This window comes from Phycodurus eques, chromosome 19, assembly GCF_024500275.1.
Source record: "Phycodurus eques isolate BA_2022a chromosome 19, UOR_Pequ_1.1, whole genome shotgun sequence".
Taxonomy (NCBI): domain Eukaryota; kingdom Metazoa; phylum Chordata; class Actinopteri; order Syngnathiformes; family Syngnathidae; genus Phycodurus; species Phycodurus eques.
In genome coordinates, this window is record NC_084543.1 from 8,868,003 (window position 1) to 8,887,839 (window position 19,837).

Below are 19,837 nucleotides of genomic sequence, written 5' to 3' on the forward strand. Positions count from 1 at the left end.
GGGGGGGGGCTCGCACGGGTCAGGCCTACAGTAACACTTGACCTCAACTGTGTGTGTGCGTGCATGCACCCCCCCCCAACCGCGGTCCCTGCAGACCGAGCCGAAGGCCAGTAACCTCCGAAGGCTTTGTTTGGTGGTCCGCGACGCGAGCATAGGCCCACCATTGTACGAGTGCGCCGCTCGAACGCTTGTTTTCTTTGGGAAGCAGGAAATTGGATGACTGGCTACCTGCTACAACAACATCCTGTACTTGAGAAGCCGTCTTCTCGCCCATACCCACCTATTATTTCCCTTTTCCATCATATGCAAGTGGCCAGCCAAAAAGATTCTTTTTCAAATGTCCCTCTGGTGCCGAGGCTCCCGCCACCCGCTCCCCCTCCCCCTCTTGTGCGTGGGCTTGTCTCGTTTCACTCAGGTTGAGATCAAATTGGCCTCATCCAGATGCTTCCGTACAAAAGAGGTTGCGGCGGCCAAATGCTTCAACTTTGGGAGCCGGACGACGCCCTCGCGGGTTAATGGCCCTTTGTGAGCCGCGCGGAATGACATTGATGCTATCGCACACGCACGTTTTTATGTGATGTCTCCATCCAAGTATTCTTTCTAAACATCTATGTCATAAGTACCTTTCGAGACGGGAACTAGCAACACCGTCCAGGAGAGGTCAAGAGTCCCCAGCACACGATCTAGGCCTATATTTGACACATACACGCACACGCACACACACACATACTGTATATATACACGGTATACGTACTGTATACTAGGAGTGTGCTAAAGTAGCTATGCAGTTGTAAGAGTGAAACAGATTTCTTGATCATTTGTGTTCTTCATGAATTCATTTTTTACACACCATTTCTTTTCAGATAACCATCACAAGTCATTGAACCAGTATATGCATTTGACATATTAAAAATGATCAAGTATACTTCAGAAAACCATGCACTGTTGATGACTATGAATTCAAAAGCCTAAATGGTAATCAAAAACGATTCCGAGGTTTTATTCCTGATTAGCATTTTTGTAAGCCGCTGTAACCTCATGAACACAAACACTGCGCTTAAATATAAGAAGTGTACTTCAATAATGATTCAATTAAAATGTATTGCACATTATTTAAAGATTAATTGTACTTAAATGTTCAAAAACAAATATTTCTTTCGAGGTTGTTAGAAGGTTAAATGCAAATGTATTGCACTGTACTTAAAAGTTAAATACAACTACTTGAGAAACATACAGTACTGGATTAAAAATGCTTTTAACATGCTGAATACATAACTACAAGCGTCACTCTAATATATTTGATTGTATTGCGAAGTTTAATTGTTGTACAATTTATTTGTAGTTGATTCCGTGAGTCTTTCGAGACCCACCAGAGAGCCCGTGTGCCGCTAGTGGTACTCATACCACACTTTGAGAATCACTCAACAACAGTACATGAATGTGTAAATGCCAGAAATTGTTGTAAATAAGAGATGGCACATCCTGGTCATTTGTTATAACAACTGTGACTTAATAAAGCAATTTTTTTTTTTCATGATTAAAATTGTATATCTACTTTTGCTCCCATCCTGCCTGCATGTGTGTGTGTATCTATTATATATACACAAAACACACACAACAATGTGATGAGACTGGAAGCGCTGGTTAAAGTTGCGTTGCCCGAGGAATGGCTGCCCTGTGAAGATGGCTGCCAGACCTCAGCGCGCAATCAGTGAGGTGAAGAAAAATCGTAGGGTGTCGGCTAAAGACTTAGGGAAATATGTTGACAAATCTGTGATAAATAAGTATGTATTGGTGATTAGAGGACAGCACGGGGAAGACACTGCTGTCAAGGAGGGGAGGGGGGGGGGGCATTGGTACAGGTTTCCAATAGAGCACCAGGATGTTCCACATCGCTACCGGCAAACTAATGTGTGGACAGATGAAGCCAAAGTAGAGTTGTTTGATAGGAACACCACCATCAAAACCTGAACGCATCGCTGTCATCGACAGGAAAACAAATTCCCAAGTTCATCGAGACATTTTGCAGGGGATCGGAAGACCACCGGTCTGCCAATTCAAGCTCAACAGAAGATGAGTGATGCAACAGGACAACAAGCCAAAGTCTTCAACAGAAGGAAATACTTCTTTAGTCATAGGTACCCACGCAGTCGAGGAGAGACGACCATTTACCTGACACACACTCACACACACACAATGCTGCCGACGGGGTGCACTGTCAAGCGTGGGTGTGTTGCCGTGTGAAAACATTTTCTGGGCTTAGGACACATTACATTCAGGATGTGAGCGCCTTGATGAGGAGTCATTCCGAGAGGATTGCGTGACATCAACTAATGATAATAACGCCATCACGGGAAGGGATTTCTGCAGCGGTCCATGTTAGATGTGCGCCCATGGTCCCTATTAGGCAGGATAAGATCCCGTGACCCACACACACAGTTGCGCCACACCTGGGATAACACATGATAACACGATAACACATGACCGCAATATGTCCATGCGGTACAAATTGACTATTTAACCCAGATAAAGGACTATCTTGGAGCTTTATGTGTTTTTTTTTTTACAACTGATAATTCATTCTTACAACACCAGACTTTGGCAGAACAAATTTATTATGGAGTCTAAGACAATTTCATTTGGGCCAGACCTCCATGAAGATGTCCCCCTCCTCCATTTCCCTGAGGTCTGTCATAAATAATTTTTAGTTTTGTGGATATCGGAGTTCCAAAACAGAATATAGCCTAAGCAGTGACGTATCCAATTGCACCTAATTGGTACGAAAATTATTTATTTACTACAAATAATGTCTCTCTGTTTATCTATCTATGCTGGTGCCATATAGTGACAAGGAGAACAATTAAATGCCCTTCCACTATCATAATACACATGATTATTATTCCAGTATATATACATTTTGTGACATTTTTGTTTGGTGGGATGATTTTTCTTATATAAACTTGCCTTTGGCTTCAATAAAGATTGGAATTTAGTATAATATAGTACAGTATAGTATATTATAGTAGAGTAGAGTAGAGTCATGGATGTCAGCAGGGGTGCAGTTTTCTTTTGCATATGCAGCATTTGAAAAAAATACTTTGGATATTTTGCCAGTTTTATAGCCGATGATTTATTCTATTTGCACAGAAAAAAAAACAGGCAACATCTGTTTTTATCGCTAACATTCAAACAGTAATAAAAAAAAAAAAAAAAAAAAAGAGCTGGAGAGGGGAAAAATATGCACTATATATATATATATATATATATATATATATATATATATAGTGAGTCTCTGCAGCTGGTTGTTGTCACATGACAAAAATGGTGATGACATGGTTTGGACATCCAGTCTTCCACATCCAGGAGGCCTCTCTCACAATACTCAAGATGGATGGATCACAAACAAAACAGAGATCATAATGGACATAAATCAACTATGTACATTGGAAAAGCACACACTCTGCTGTCTCCTTTTCCCTGGGAACACTTTATAAAAAAAAAATAATAATAAAATAAAAATTAAAAAAAAAAAAAAGTCTTTGGACTTGTTGGATTCCTTTGCAGAGAGGAGAGACTTGACCAGCGTTCCGGCTCCCGTTCCTGCTCTCCTCCCACCTTCCCTTTCTCCCGCCTCTCAGTCGGAGCTGGGCGAGGCGGCCGAGTCCATGTCGTCGTTCTCCAGGTCGTTGGGCGACGACGACTGGCCGCCTTTCACGCGCTTCCACTTCATCCGCCGGTTCTGGAACCAGACTTTCACCTGGAAGGAAGAAAGCCAAAAAGTTACGAGTGAGCTTCAGATACGCCGCCACTTCCGTGAAGTGGAAAAAGAAAAAGGAGGAATCAAGGCATCATATATATGCCCTCGCATGTGGGCAAGGAGAGCAACAGTCGCTGATGCACTTTCAGCCTTTATTGGATGAAAAAAACATTCAAAACCACAAATACAAAATGAGAACACTTGCTAGGAGCTGCTGTAAACCACAACCCACGCCCAGACGCTCACACGTCGATTTAGCAGTCAACCCGTCTTCAGCTCCCGATGCCACTTCCGAGGCCACGCCCCTCAAAGTCACACATCCAACACAAAAACTTGTATCTTTTAATTTTATCTTGTTTTCTTATTCTATTTCGATTTTACAAGTCTTGAGAACTTTTTTAATTTTTTTATTTTTTTTTTAGCTAATCTGGGACCAAGAGTCACGAATTTCGGGCCAGATCATGTAAATGTGTGTTGGGATGACAAACTCCTTGAATGCTTGAAATACTACAGTACATATAATTAATCTTTATAAAACAGGTTTAGATATTAACATTCTCTTCGATTGTTTTGACACAAAATAGTGCTATTTTTCTGTGCATTTCAATTCATTCCAGTACAGTGAGTTACGAGCTAGGTCACGGAACAAATAAAAGTAATTCAAGGAACTGCTGTGAATCTTTAGTCAATACATCTTCGTTAAATAATATTAATTCCTCCTAGATTCTCCCAAAATGCAAGTTATGTTAAGTGTAAACAACATTGTCCATAGTGTGAATAGCTGTTTGCCTTTATGTGCGCTGCGATTGGCTGGCGACCGGTCAAGGGTCTAACTTCAGTGTTCCTTCGCTATATCGCGGTTCACCTCTTGCAGATTTTTTTATTTTTTTCCCATATTCATATGTTGCATAATTCGGCATATCGTGGGAGGGAAAATAAAACTAACTTTTCTTGAATTTGTTCATTTATGGTCTTTTCCTGACTGCTGTTCTGCAAAACAATCAAAAGCTAATTTAATAATTTATGAGAAGTGGTGGTCTAGTTCAAATATTTAAATAATAGTCATTTTCATTCATTTTTAGTTGTAGTGCTAGTATACAACTATTTAAAAAGAGTACAAAAAAAATAAAAAAAGTAGCTTTTGACCAGATTAGTTTGCTTCACAGTGTCTTATGACAAAACAGCTCATTTCTTTTCAAGTTTTGAAATATACAACAAAGCAGAAGAATACACAACCATTGCCTGCAATCCAATCCGTATATCCACGTATCATCATCATCCCGTCAAGCGGCACAGGATGTCAGTTCACTTGTCTTCCTTACTCGTCGATAGGAAATATTTTGACTGTGACACCGAGAATAGCAACAGGAAGTTCTGCATAATGGACAGCAAAAAATATATGGAACGAGTGGATGATGACACTGGAGCGCTTCCTGCTTGGACCCGCACAGACGTTAGCCAGTCAGTGTTGATGTTTAAATCCCTTTTAATTATGCCAGAAAGGGGTCCACTAAAAAGATGAGTTTCTTATAATATTCTGCTCATCTTATTGAGATCACAATTCTCGCTTTTGTCCAGGCACGTCCAGGTTCTGGAAAGCTAAAAATAGTGCCTGGAAAATGGGAAAATCATTCAGGATCAAGCTGCACTTTTTTTCTCTTTTTTTTTTTAAATGAAGTGGATTAAAAAAAAAAAAAAAGTCGATGGGATGAATAAACATTAGCATCAGGGCTTGCCTTCAATTTACACAAATCCTGTTTTCATACCTGCTTAAAGAGTCATTGGACGGTCTGACATGTCAATCATTGGAGCAGAACACAACTGATATCGGAAAGGTACATTTTTGACTACGGACAAAAGTGCAAAAATCGAAACCTGACAACTCAAATGTTATAATTAAAAGTAGCAATTATCTCTCTCTTTTATACTTGACCCTTCCCTGATAAAGAAATACTGTTTTTATGGTCAACAGATTTCTCTTCTTCTTTTTATTATTATTTTGTCAAAAACGTATTTTGTGGATAACTTTCTTTGAATTTAAACTAGGAATGGGAAAAACTGTGCGCTAAAGGGCCACATTTGATTTTAGGAATTGGCTGATGGGTTAGGTCATCTGCAGATGAGGTTTAAAAAAAAAAAAAAGGAAATAAAAAAAAGTAAGTGCATGTAAATATGTAAAATAGTTTATTTTAACAATACAATAGTTCCTTCTAATTCTGAAAATTGCATTATTTGCTTAATTTATTATAATTAACCATTTTATAAACTTTATTTTACTAAAATATTTACAATAAAGCAATTAACCAATTATTTAATGAGAAAAGTTAATACAAAAAAAATTAAATATGAATTAACCAATCTTCTGAAAAAAACTGCGAAATTAACGCAACAAATTTTACATGACTTGATAATCCTAATGCTAAGTGAGTCACCTCAACTGAATTTAAAGTAAAAACAGATTGATTATTGTGAGCCCTGCAGCGAATATCGAAAATGCGCAAGTAAGTGGTGCCCCCTCAAGGTTTATCCTGTGCTTTAATTGCCTATAGCTGCCACAAGATGGCGGCAAAGGACTACTTTTGTCTTAATGAAGCTCTTCAACTCACTTCAGCGCCGAGATACTACTCGCAATAACTTTGGTCTGAGCACAACGACAACGAATAACAGAGAACTGGTCCCCCACAAAGAGGCAAATGTGCGAATTTCATATTGCGAAAATGCGGGAGTTCACTCTATTTGTGTTGTTTTGCCATTTTAAGTGTAATACATGAAGTTAAATATGTCAAATCAAAACAAGATGACTACCTCCAGTAAGTGTCGTCTTTTTGAAAAAACAGAATCTGATCAACCTTCTTATTTTTTTTTTTTTTCCTTCCCGTCTTTTGGTTTTGGTTTGTAGAAGTTGGACACGGACACTTCCTCATCCATCCGTTCCAACATCCCGATCCCCCTTCCTCGCCGTCCACCGCGTCCTCCACGACGACTGATGGAAAGGACATCACGACAGCGCCGAAGATGGAATGCGGCCGCCGCCGCCGCTGTCGTGTTCCAGCGGTCTGGGAATTCCATTTCGGGAAGCAGACGGCCGTTCCGTGCGGTCGCCGCATGTGGCACCGCCGGCTCATTAGCCGGGACACCGGACTTTTTAATATATCCCGCCGCTGCCGCACGTGCTGGCCCGGTTGGATGGCGCCCCCCTCACTAAAGCCTCACGTCATGCAGAGAGAACCACAAGAGTCCGTGCAGAAAAACATCTGCTCATTGTAATTTCGACGAGCGGGCGACGTCAATGGAGTCTTATGTCGGAAGGAGCGGGCGTAGAGGTTTTATTGTCCACTTTCAATAAACTGAAATGCAGTTGGAGTGCACTGGGAATATTGGTCAAACGTTTGGATTTGTGCTTTTTCCAATGATAAGCAGTTTTCATAGATTTGTGCAGAAATGATCAATTTAACTTCGATTATACCTCAGACATGCATTTGTATTAGCACAGGGGTTCTCAAACTGGGATCCTCGGATCCCAAGGGGTCCAAGAGCCGTAATCTGGAGGCTCGCAAAATCATTTGCAATTAATTACGTCATATCATTTTTTAAAATGTCTTTCCATGTTAAACTTGGAATTTAGTTTCATAACAACATTTTGACTCTCTTGGAAGAACACCACAATTATCGTAACATTATGAGACTTTTTATTCTGCCAAAAAATTACAACTTTATTCTCTTAACATGACAACTTTGTTTCTCTAAGAAATGTAAACATATTGCAACATTACGAATGTTTTTCTCGAAAAAGAGGCACCTTTTTTAAATTCCTATGGCATGTAGGGGTGCACATGGTAGTTAATTGGTGTTAGGATTATGAGGGGATCATTCGAAACATTTGTCAGATGGAAGGGCTCCCTGGAGCCCAAAATCCCCGGTTTAGCTCATGAATTAAGTAAATACATTGCTTCTCTCAATCTAGCACATGCATGAGGTCTACTTTCGGCCTCATAATTATATGCAAACTGTTTTCTAGTTGGAAAAAGTGACTAACAAATAGCTCAGGATGAGAATTTTTTTGTTTATGTTGTATTTTTCATTTTGTTCATGTATCATGCTGATGATGAAAGACGCTTCACTCTGTTCACCCGATTGACTATTATCGTTGTTTTCCTCCAATTGACATTCGTCAGGCTTCTGATTGGCTAAAATGGTGTCACAGTCACACAGATTGAAGAGCCACCAAATGCTCCGGCATACACATGAAATGCACTTTTGAAACACATTCTGAACATATTTGAACACACACAAAAATGTAAAGCACAAAATGCATTCAAATGACTGAATGTAATAAAGTTTGTGTGTTAGCTACCGTATGTGCCTTTAAGAGGCGGGCTCTTGTCGGGTGTTGAGTGCCATCAGCGAGTCTGCACGTGAGCGTCTGGGAGTGAGCTGTGGCCGACTGCGGCTCCCGCATGTGTATGTTCCTTGTGTTTTACTCTTCTCCTAGCGCTCAAGCGCAACTGTGGCTCTCCTTTCCTACATGCGAGCTGGGCATATTGCTCTCCCCGACATAACATCCGCGTTCCCGTACCTGTCTCTCTGTGAGGTCCAGGTTGACGGCGATCTCGTAGCGGCGCAGCCTGGTCAGGTAATTGTGGTGAGTGAACTCGGCCTCCAGCTCCCTCAACTGCTCCTTGGTGAAGGCCGTGCGCTCCTTCCGGGCTTTGCAGTTAGCGTCCGCCTTGCAGACCGACTCTGGCGTGTCTGGGCGAGGATCGGAGGAGAAACGCATTGTGTGGGGCTATTTTTCACAAGTAACTACACCCGGGGAAATGGTTTTAAAAAAAAAAAAAAAAAAAAAAAAAAAAAAAAAAAAAAATTAGCACATTTATTTTTATGACACTAACAAACTTTAACGGTCAGCTTGTGGGTACTTTTAAGACCACCGTGAATCACACACACAGTGGGTCGGCATTTGGCTAATTTGTCCATTTGGCCACGCAGCCACACAGGGACCGACTTAGTGGAGGAATGCGGCGGAACATCGTTAAAGCTGCCAGCAAAAGAACAAAGATGCGGATGTGTCCTGGTCAGAACGCTTCTTATGTATGTCTGTACGTGGGAGTCCCCCAGGAGAAGACCCCCACATTAACTCATCTCTACGTGACAGCACATCCATCAGGAGATGCTTCAAACATCTCCATAGGGGTTTGCATTTTTCAACAATTTCACTTTAAGGGGAAAAAAACTAAACTAAACAAAAAACAAAAAAACACCTCCACCACGGCCAAACTGTCCTTCCTAATTTGGACCAAACAAAGATCACATCATGGTCTTGTATAGGGTTCCTAGAAATATTGAAATAGTCATAACAATGTTAGATTATTATTAGTATCAGCACTTTAAAGCCAGTTGTGTAAACTTTTATCTTTTAATAGTGACACTTTATTCGAGAAAAATTAACACCCTATTTTCATGGAGACATTTTCTATTTGCTCTGAAACAATTCGACTTGTCTTGCATAATTCGATTTTAGTTGAAAAAGTACATTAAGCATTTTTTTTTTTACCTTGAAAATGGGACATTGTCATGAGTTTTAAAAATGTATTTTTTTGCTCCAAATAATATTATATTCTCCAAAAACAAACCATCGGCCAAAAATATTCTCCAAAAATGAATTTTTGTAAAAAAATTTGTTTTAACTTTTTACATCTCAAAAACTATGTATAAAAAAATGAATCCTTAAAAATAAAGGTGTCTTTAAAAAAAAAAAAATTTTAATTCTAAACAAGACATTTCATATCATCTCCTAAAAAGAATACAAACACATTTTTTTTTCTTTAACAAAAACAAAATGTGTGGTGAAACTAAATGCAATTGGTCATTCCTGTGCCCGAAGAAATCTATTATGTAGTTGTTGTTTCCCCCCACCCAAAAATACTGAATTTTAAACAGGTACTGTAAACAATCAGAAACTCTAAGTGGTAGGATAATAACAACTAGTGCATATTAAAAGGTAAACCCAAGTTGTAGTGGTTCAACATTAGGAGCAGCAGCAATAATGCTTGACGTCATCTATTCAATTTGCGGATGGCTCTAATTTGACAAAGTTTAGCTTTGCCAGAACTTCCAGCCAGAAGGCGACCTTCTGGAAATCCAGATGTGCATGAACACACGTGTAGATGCAGATGTTGCACTTAAACAAAACACCCCCAAGAAAGTCACACTTAAGTTCAGGTGTCAGCGCTAATGGCGTTTAGGTCGGCTGGCGGCGTCCAGGCGGGAATGCGCGCTTGAACACCTGGCAGGACCTTGTGACACCACACCCCCAATAAATATCCCGCACAGCCAGATGCCATAAAAAAGCAAGCAAGCAGGCGGCTGCTTGTGTGGAGGGAGGCCACAAATTGTCTTCTAAGTGACAGAAGCCCAATTAACATCCCGTAATAGCCATAGGGAAGCGCAGCAGACGCATGTACAGCCAATGCGCATAACCTCACATATTAGTTTTGCAGGCATAATTTTTCAACACCTGATGCACTTTAATGAACAAAAACTCTATATTACCTGTGGCTATTGTGACATTGTGAAAAAAATATTACAATTCTTGATTAAATCGCGTTACTTTTCGAACTTTGACACTGATTATCAATATTTATGTATTCTATATTAAAGTTAACTCTGCACATGAAATACTGTACATTGCTGGCTTTATGTAGTTTAGCCTGGATACGCGGCCGACTTTTGCCTCCCGTTGGCACTTTATTGAGCAATGTAAAAGCTGAATAGTATGTTTATTACTATTTGCATTAGGAAGTTATACACAAAGATATTCAAGGTGATTTTAACATATTGTTATGAGAAACTAATATGATTGTTGTTTTGTTGAGCATGAAAATGATTTAACTTTCTGTGACTCTCTTGAATTGTGGCAATTACGGTTAAGAGAAAAAACATTTCTCGCATCTCCACCTTCAGACACACCAGTTGGAATCTAAATATTAAATATGGATATTACTTTGTTGGGTGACTACTGTGCCTTGTTAGTGTTCAATGTACTCGTGTCACGTGTCTATTTGCACATTAGAAATTGTACTATTGATACATTTAAGGATGTTTGATGTCATTTTAAAATAAGAACCTAATACTTGTATTGAGTATGAAAATGTTTATAATTACCGTCTCTCTCTCTCTCTCTCTCTCTCGAATTCTTTCATTAAAGATACGAGAACGTTAAGAGAGCTGATTGAGTTGGAAGCCCAAATCAAAAATATTGCTTCTGTCACAATTCCTTAAACAGCAGCTGGAAAATAAATATTATTGTGCGTCACTACTGCTCAATGGTTCACTTATTACTATTTGCACTTTAGAAATCATAAAATCTATACACATGTAAGGATGTTTAAGATCATTTTAACATTTTATTATAGTATGAAAATAATTACAGTGATTCTCTTGAATTGTTGCAATACAGTTGAGAGAATAACAACTCAGTGATTAACTTGGAAGCTTAAGCCAAAAATAGAGCCACCTCTTGCACCTCCGCCTCCATACGCACCTTAAGATAAATATTAAATACGAATATTATTGAGTTTCATTTGGAGCGCCAGCGAGAAGAGTTTCAGAAGCGTTCCCTCACCTGTGACATCTCTCTTCCGCTTGCCGCCGCTCTTCTTGTCGGAGTCAGGCGACGCCACGCTCTGAGGAGAGTATTCCCCCTCGGGGCACCCGGGCAAGGCGCCCGGAAGCCTCTCGGCCCCCGCACTGTCCAGCTCGGGTCTCGCACCTGCGCCCTCCCCCACGGCGGCGGGGGCGACCACGGGCGGGCAGGCTTCGGGGGCCCGACCCCGCGTCTCGCATGGGTTGAAGTGCCAGTCGGGCCTCTGGTAGCCACCCTGGCTGTCCGGGTAGAGTCTGTCATCGCGCGGGTACGCGGCGGCGTGCGGCACCAGGCAGGAGCCGGAGAAGTCCGTGTAGGCCAGGAACTCGGGCTTCTGGTGCAGCGAGAAAGGGGCCTGCTGGTAGGGCGACTGCAAGTTGGCGCCCGGGACACCCGAGTGAGGGTTCCTCATGCACCCCCAGATGGGGCTGCTGGGGTGGGCGCTCCTCATGCAGCTGCTGGCCGGCTGGTCCATGATCGCACTTGAAAAAAAGTCGATGAAGATCCTCTTGACGGCGTGAGGACAGAACGCCTCGGTGACCCCCGTCGTCGCTCGCGCTCCTGCGGGGTCCTCGCACGCTCTCTGGGACTGGACGCCGGCTGGCCTGGTAGAGCTGGACGGTCGAACTGGTGGGCCGAGGCGCTCGGGCCGCCTCTTTTCACAAGTCTGGTGAGGCCTGCTTGACAGTGAGCCCTCCTCCTCGAGGTGGGAAAGAGCGGCAAGTTTATGGTAGGGGGAAACGAGACACCGCAGAGGCGGAGTCTCCGGGCCCCTGGCCACATGTTGGAGTAGCTCGCCTGCCGCATCCACTATTAATCACAGGGGAAATTTTATATGCACATCTAATGGCCTTTCCAGACGCGGCCATTTTAAAAGGGACATTGTCTGCCGGCGAGAAAGCAGCCACCCACATGGGAGCTGCACAGCGGACTCCTTTCCAGCTCCTTAGTGCTCTCTGACACCCCCTTTAGTTGCTTTTTGACACCCGGATGTTGTCCTCTGTGTTTCGATCACGCCCAAATCCACCTTGCGGCGTTCCCTTTTCCTTTTCCCACGTTGTTGACATGCACAATATGGAATTTCAAGGCTGTGATTCAACAATAGAAGTGGGATGTTTGCTTCAGGAGAAAGGAAAGTCTTCTGGTAGATGCTTCCTGACTTTTTTCAACACAGCAAGCAGTTGTGGCCACAATTACCACATTTGCTTCACCAAACCAGTGTCACGATTACGTACTCCCTCTAGTATCACGAGGTCTTAAACACTTACGCAAACACACAAGGATGGAAAATCGAAACAGACCAACTCAACGTTGTATTACCCTCAGAGATTTTGTGTGTCAAAAACAAATGAACTTTTGAGTGGGTCTACTAATGATAGACACGCCATTTAAATTTAATATTGCAAACTGGTTTTAGTCACTAAATTAAAATAAATATATCATCAACGGACCCCTGACCAAATTTACCCTAAAATGGCCCCTTGAAACCAAATTGGCCTATTTCCTATGTATTCTTAGGCATGGACTATTACAATGTTTTTTTCCCAGTGCTCTATTCATATTAGACATGCCTACAAAGATTCATATTGAAACTGGATTCGCGGGCTGAATTTTTTTATTTTTTAAACTTGGAGGCCAGGAAATGATCAAATTTGCCCTAAAATTACCATTTCCAACCAAAATTGCGGACTTCCTATGCGTTTTCAGCCCATGGAAATTTGCTATGTCGTGTCATGTAAGCTTTCACAACCGAAGTTACATTTCAGTGTACGGCGCGACATCCAACGGGCTGCCATTGACAAGCCCTAACAATAAAGTAATGTGTTTTAGAATAATACCTAACTACAATTTCCGATGTATCTCTGGATGAGAAAGCAAAGCGTGGAAAGTCTCTGTTAGAGAAATGCAAGAATACAGTCAATGAATGGAACCAACAGCCTCTGAAATTTTCACACTTCTTTTTTCCCCCTCACCCATTTCCCCTCTTTGTATTATTATAGTGACAGCGGCCAGGGCAAAACGCATCATCCTTGACAATCGTGCCATGTTGTTTGTGTGTCAATTAAAAAAATTAAAAAAAAAAAAAAAAAAAAGCAGAGTACAGTATGTGGCACCTCAAGACATTGTTTCCCGATTACAACACCGGGGGTCACAGTTTTTCCGTTGCGGCGGATTGGTTTTTGTGTGTGAGGGTCAATCGCCTGATGTGCGGCGGGGAGTCGCCGACTGTATTTTTTTTCTCGCAATTGTCCAGATCAGTCGCTTCTGGCCACGTCGCTCAGCGGCCACTCGAACTGCGTGCTCTTGTAAAGACTACTTTTTAGTTGTTTGTGAACTCTCGTCTCGCTGCGTTCCCACAAAAAGTTGAAATCAATCCAAATTCATAGGCAAATGGGAGGGTGCCCTTTGAAATCACCCGGCGAAATGTTTGAGCCATGAAGCATCGCCGCCTTTTTACTGGCCGCACGGTGGGGAGCCAGCTTACACTACTCTTGTGGTCACGCAGGCCGCCGGCCATCTGTGTGTCGCCATCAATTAGAGCGCCTCCCTCTGTGTGTGTTGGGTAAATACACACTAGCCGCAGTGTGTGTGTACGTGTGTGTGCATGCGATGGGAGTCCGGATCTATTTGTGCGGATAAGTTCCACACTACTCCTGTCATGATCTGTCGTCAACAAATAAAGATTAGAAGCGACGAAAATAAACCATAATCACACAAGGATGACCTGGAAACCAGCAAAACAAATGTTGAGATGTCATCTGTTAGATGTGTAACTGTTCCATAATACACAATGTTATACTTAAAGCACTGTTAGCTGTAGAGAAAGAAAACGCAGGATGAAACTGTATTCAGGGTTCACAGGCGCACAAGAACTTTGTTTGGTGTGTGTGTGTGTGTGTGTGTGTCCGCGCGTGTGCGTTTGAGTGATGGCCCCCTATAAAGAAATAGGGGTGGGCAACGGGGCAAAATAAAATCCAGGATTTGGTTCACACAAAACTGATTTCAGATTTGAATATTTGTTTCCACTTCTCTCACAGAACAAGACAATGCCATTTGACCCTGTGATTGCCTTCTACAAGGCTCCTATTTTGTCAGATGGAAAACGCTGAAAAATCTTCCACTCATGTTGTCTGTTTCTTAATGGCAATTCAACTTGCTTCTCGCTTTTAGGACTTACAGTCGCGAGAGGGGGTCATAAAAATAAATGAATACAAATAAATATGGCAACCAAATTGTGGAAAGACTGATTCAGCTTTTGCAAACAAGCTCCTATCTGTTCACAGCCATGTCGTTGGTGGAAGCAGTATATGTCAGCAAGGAAGCCCTTTGAATGACAGAAGGCACAATAAAAAAAAATTAAAAACATTTTAAAAATAGAATTTATCGGTAAAATCTTTTAATTGCCTAGCCATTCATAGAAGTCATAAAACACACTCTTCACAAAGATACTAGGTGTGTGTGCGTATGTCAGAACAAAATAAAAATAAAAATTACGTTGATTAAGTTAACAGCTAAAATGTACTTCTAAATCAACCTTGTTTAGCTGTTCCTATTTTCAGGTGATTACTTACTCTTTTTTACTCCATTATTATTATTGTGTGCTTTGAGTGCTCTTGTGTGTGTGAGTGTGCATGCATGCGTGTGTTTCAGAGAAACACAGAAACACACATCAGTCATCCGTGCGACACATTGCAAATAAATGAGCTGGACGTGAGTCACATCTCCAACCACCCGCCAGGCCCGCAACCTGTTCCTGTCACTCTCGGCGAGCCTGTGAGAGTGTCTGCGTGTTCCATCACATTGTCAGGATTAAGAACCCCCATCCGTCTCGACCGTCTGACAGCGTGACCCTCGCTGACCCCGTGTTCACCTGGGAACTGACTCATCTGACTCTGCTACTGTGCCTGGAACGTCCAGTAGTAAAAAGAACTGGGTGGAGAGGGGGTGGGGGGGGGTTAGTAACCAAATGCCTCAATAGTAGTAGTAGTAATTAGAAAACTTGGCAATTTAGGATTTCTCATCTGTCTAGTATACATGCTTCAAATTTGGTATCAATCGGACAAAATATCAATTGGGAATTCGTCAAAGCCCTCAAATCTGCCCAAAAACGGACGACGACCTATTCATTTTTTGGCATGGGTCCTTGAGACTTGTTTTGTTTTCAATTCAGTTTAGCGTCAATGGGTTAAAACTGATGTCCCGGGCTAATTTTTTCAGGCTAAATTAGAATTTCATGTTTTATGGCTAATTACTGCTATGCTCCACCCACACAGTACTGACGAAAAATAAAAACGTTTGCAATTTAGCGTCACCCATCTGTTTTGCAAGCCTGCTTTTGAATGGGGCCTTTTTAGGAGAATTTCCCAGTCGGAGTTCATCAAAGTACGAACCCAGGAATTCGAGGGGCGGGGGCTCATCCTTCAAAACCAATAGTCTTCTTGCCCCAAAAAGATAGCAACAGTAATAACAAAGCAGCATGCTTGGCCATGTGTTTGTTATTGTGAGCTTATTACTGTGTTAGGCTTTTCGTTGTGAGCTAGTACACATGCTAGCCATCAAAAACTGATACGCAATTAAGCTGCAGCTTAAAACATAATTGAGGCTTACCCTTGAGCGTAAACAAGCTGGAAGAGGTTTCTGATGCGGGCCAGCAACGTTGATCAACTACACAAACTGCATCAGCGGATGAATGGATGATGTGTTGTTTGTCGTTTGTTAGCCAGCAGCATCGTTAGCATTGCGGCCGCCGTAAATTGCTCTGACAAATGGGCTGAATTTGGTGTTTTTCTGGCCAAGACGCACTGCATGCTGCTGCCAGCTTCCTCAACATGCAAGCACAGTGGACGCTCCAATTACTACAGGAAGAAGCTTTTTTTCTTTAACTCCACGAAACCAAATTCTAATGAATAAAAATAACATGCCGGTGCAGTAGGATTGACGGTCCTTGTTGCGCTAAAGTGTGTTATCATCAAACTGGATGTGTGTCCTGTCAGCAAAAATCAACGTTCAGAAACAGCTGTGCTGTCAGCAAGGTTAACATTGTTGGCAAGATGGTAGCTTTTCCCGTGGTGGTCATTTGTATAAGCAAATCAATAATTTCTCAGAAACATTCAGTTGGGAACCTTTTTGGCAATGTGATGTTAGCCAGCAAGCAAAAGTTTGCCAGTATAAGCTAAACGTATCTCACCAACAAAAACAGAGTTTACGAATGGCACAATGGTTATTCAGTAAAAGAATAAAGAAATGTAAAAGTCCCGTATACCTTTAGTGACCATTGGTGGTGCTATAATAATTGGAAGGGGAGTACCGTCAACACCAACAACTTCACGGAGCAATCAAATAAGCGTTGTTTAGAAGAAGTCAACACTTATCTTACTTTTGGGGTGCAGCCATAGAGATTCCATCACGGTTGGTTGCGGCATTTGATTACCAAGCCACCAAATTACACTTGCTTGTTTTCCACACTTCGGGCTCTGCCGGCGTGATCCTAAACTCTGGTTGTCAATCTTAATGCAAGTCAGGCTCGCCATTAACCCAGTGGTATTGTAAGAGCGGTGGGCTGCAGGCTAGCTCACTGCATGACACAGATTTAAATGAGCCAATTTTACCATGGCAAGAAATAGGCTGTAAAAATATGTCTATAATTCTTGATCATTGGGGTATTTTGACGAAAACGAAAGTTATTGGGACACCTGTTTTACATTGTGAAAATAAAATACGTGTCTTCTTTCAGAAATGTTTTGGAAAATTTTTTAGTCTTTCTAGGAGACCGGAGGAGGAAATAGAGCATCGGTTGGCCTCCAGCTGCTTGACACATCCGCGTGCGGTCAAAACGTGACCGACGGGATAAGAGGAGACCGAGATGAGATCAACAGTTTTCACGTAGTCGAATACCTTAACTGTGACGAGCGCCGACATTTCGCTTTCTGTGACATCACCGAAGCCCTAAAAAGACTCCAATAGTCTCGAGAAAAAAAATTACACGAGCACGACCTCACGTCTCGCTGTGAAACAACAACGTTTAGCCAAACTGAGACAACATAATTACAATAATGGTTCAAGTGTTGGCTACTGAGTCTACTGCAGATTCATACTCACTGAAAACACTACTACTTACTATAATTTTGCTTTATTAGCCCCAAGACTCCATGTGCGATTTAATTAGACTTATGCATAATCACCTCATTTTTTGTTTACATTATCCTACATATTATGCGCTTTGTGTGTGTGTGTGTGTGTGTGTGCATGTGTGTGTGGTGGGGGAGACAAAGCACTCACACATGCAAACGATCACGCATGCTTGCAATCATGTGCAGGCAAAGGTTCCTTCAGAGTGCACATAGTGAAGGTACATTAGCGTCATGTCAAGCCTCCAAGACTAAGAAACGATAGCAAGAGAATTAGCATGCGCCTTCATGCAAGCTGGCACCTACCATTCCTACTTTACATATTTCAAGTTTGACCATTCCCATTCACACGGCCCTCAAAAAACAACAAACATTTCTGTGATCAATATGCCAGGCCAGTAGGTGACAGTGTCCTCTTATACAAATAATACAAAAAATTCACATTTTACACAAAAAGAAAAAGCAAAGAGGTCAGGACATACTACATGAATGTTCCTCGGATATAGCACCAACATTACCTTGTAAGTTCCTTTGATGAAGTGCTAAAATAACCTTGTACTGTGTGTCGGTAAGGAAATGCTAACATGACCTTGTTCATGGACGTTACTTGTATGAAATGCTAACATGGCATGCAAGAACCTTCCTTTGATAATATGGCAACACGGCCTTGTCTGTTTGTGTAGAACTGCTAACATGAACCCATATGTGAACGTTCCTTGGATGAAGTGCTAACATGACATTGTACGAGAAGATTACTATTCTGAAGTGCTAGCATAACTTTAAAGTCCTTGTGCCCTTACCACTTTGTGCAAGAACCTTCCTTCTAAGAAGTGCTAACACGTCCATATTGCTTTTATATAAAAAGTGCTAGCATGACATTGTGCATGAGCATTCCTTTGATGAAAAAGTGCAAGCATGACCTTTTGGGTAGAGATTCCTTTGCAAAAAAAAAAAAAAAAAGCGCTAACCTCATTGGTGAATAAGTGCAAACAGTACCTGTTACATGGATGAAGTGACCTACAAGTGCTAACATGATCTTGTACGTTGAGTAATAAATGCTAACATCGCCTAGAAGCGCTCACATGACCATGTACGTTGCTGAATAAGTGTTACCATGAACTTTTATATGGATGAAGAAGTGCTAACATCACCCAGAAGTGATAACATGACGTTGTACGTGAAAGGTCCTTTGCTAAAAAAGCGCTAACATTACCTTGTACCCGGTGAAGACACGCTAAAATGACCTTTGACATTCAAGAAGTGATCAAATCACCTACAAGTGCTAAAATGACCTTGTACTTTGATAAGTGCTAACATCACCTAAAAATGCTATCATGACTAACAAGATGTTTTACAAAGACAAATTGCTATAATGACCTTGTACATTGACGAATAAGCTCTATCACTTACAAGTGTGAACATGATGTATATTGACAAATAAGTGCCAACATCACCTTGAAGCACTAACATAACCATGTACATTGGTGAAGAAGTTTTAACATGAACTTTTACATCAATGAAGTGCTAACGTGACCTTGTATGTTGACAAGTGCTAAGATGACTTTGTACATTGGTGAAGAAATGTTAACATGACTCTTTACATTGACGAAAAAGTGCTAAAATGACCTTGTACATTGATGAACAAGTGCTAACAGCACTTACAAGTGCTAACAGGATGCTGTAAATCGACGAATAAGCGCTAACATCACCTAGAAGTACGAACATTGCGTCGCGCGTTGGTGAAGAAAAGTTAACATCGCCTTTTACACAGACGAAAAAGGGCTAATATGCCATAGAAAAGCTAACATGACCTTGTACTTTAATGACTAATCTTCTAACATCACCTAGAAATGCTAAAATAACCTTGTAGGTGACTGTGCCTTTGACGAAGAAATACTAACGGCATGGTACGTGAAAAGTCTTTCGATGAACCGCTGACACAATCACGTGCATGATGAAGTGTGCCAACATGGCCTAGAAGCGCTAACACGACTGGTACATGAACTCAGACACGAGTTAGTTGTTTGTTTGAAGAAATTGTTGTAAAAAAAAAAAAAGAAGCAGAATATGTCGCCCCTCAGCAGACTGACCACAATCTTGTATCTGTGTGATGTCCGTGTTGTCCACGCCACAAGAGCTCTTTCACCCCCCGCCTGCTGCTGCACGCTGAAATGTTCCTGGCAGCCGTTGAGGTTCTGCTTCCATAATGACTTAATAGCTGCTCCGTGAAGACTGCTCTCTAGTGGTTTGCACTTGGAACAGCTTTGTGACTCTTTGGGACAAACGAGTTGATTTTCGCAACTGATT

At 41.6% G+C, this 19,837-nt stretch overlaps 1 protein-coding gene across 1 annotated transcript; it reads right to left on the reverse strand.

Moving 5' to 3' along the window:
• Positions 1–3,303: 3,303 nt before the first annotated feature.
• meox1 (mesenchyme homeobox 1) lies at positions 3,304–12,090 on the reverse strand. The gene is made up of 3 exons (XM_061706400.1): positions 11,382–12,090; positions 8,334–8,506; positions 3,304–3,757 (listed from the first exon to the last, which is right to left on the reverse strand). The coding sequence occupies exons 1-3, from the start codon at positions 11,875–11,877 to the stop codon at positions 3,635–3,637; spliced, it is 792 nt and encodes a 263-aa protein (XP_061562384.1). The 5' UTR covers positions 11,878–12,090; the 3' UTR covers positions 3,304–3,634.
• Between the last annotated feature and the right edge of the window lie 7,747 nt (positions 12,091–19,837).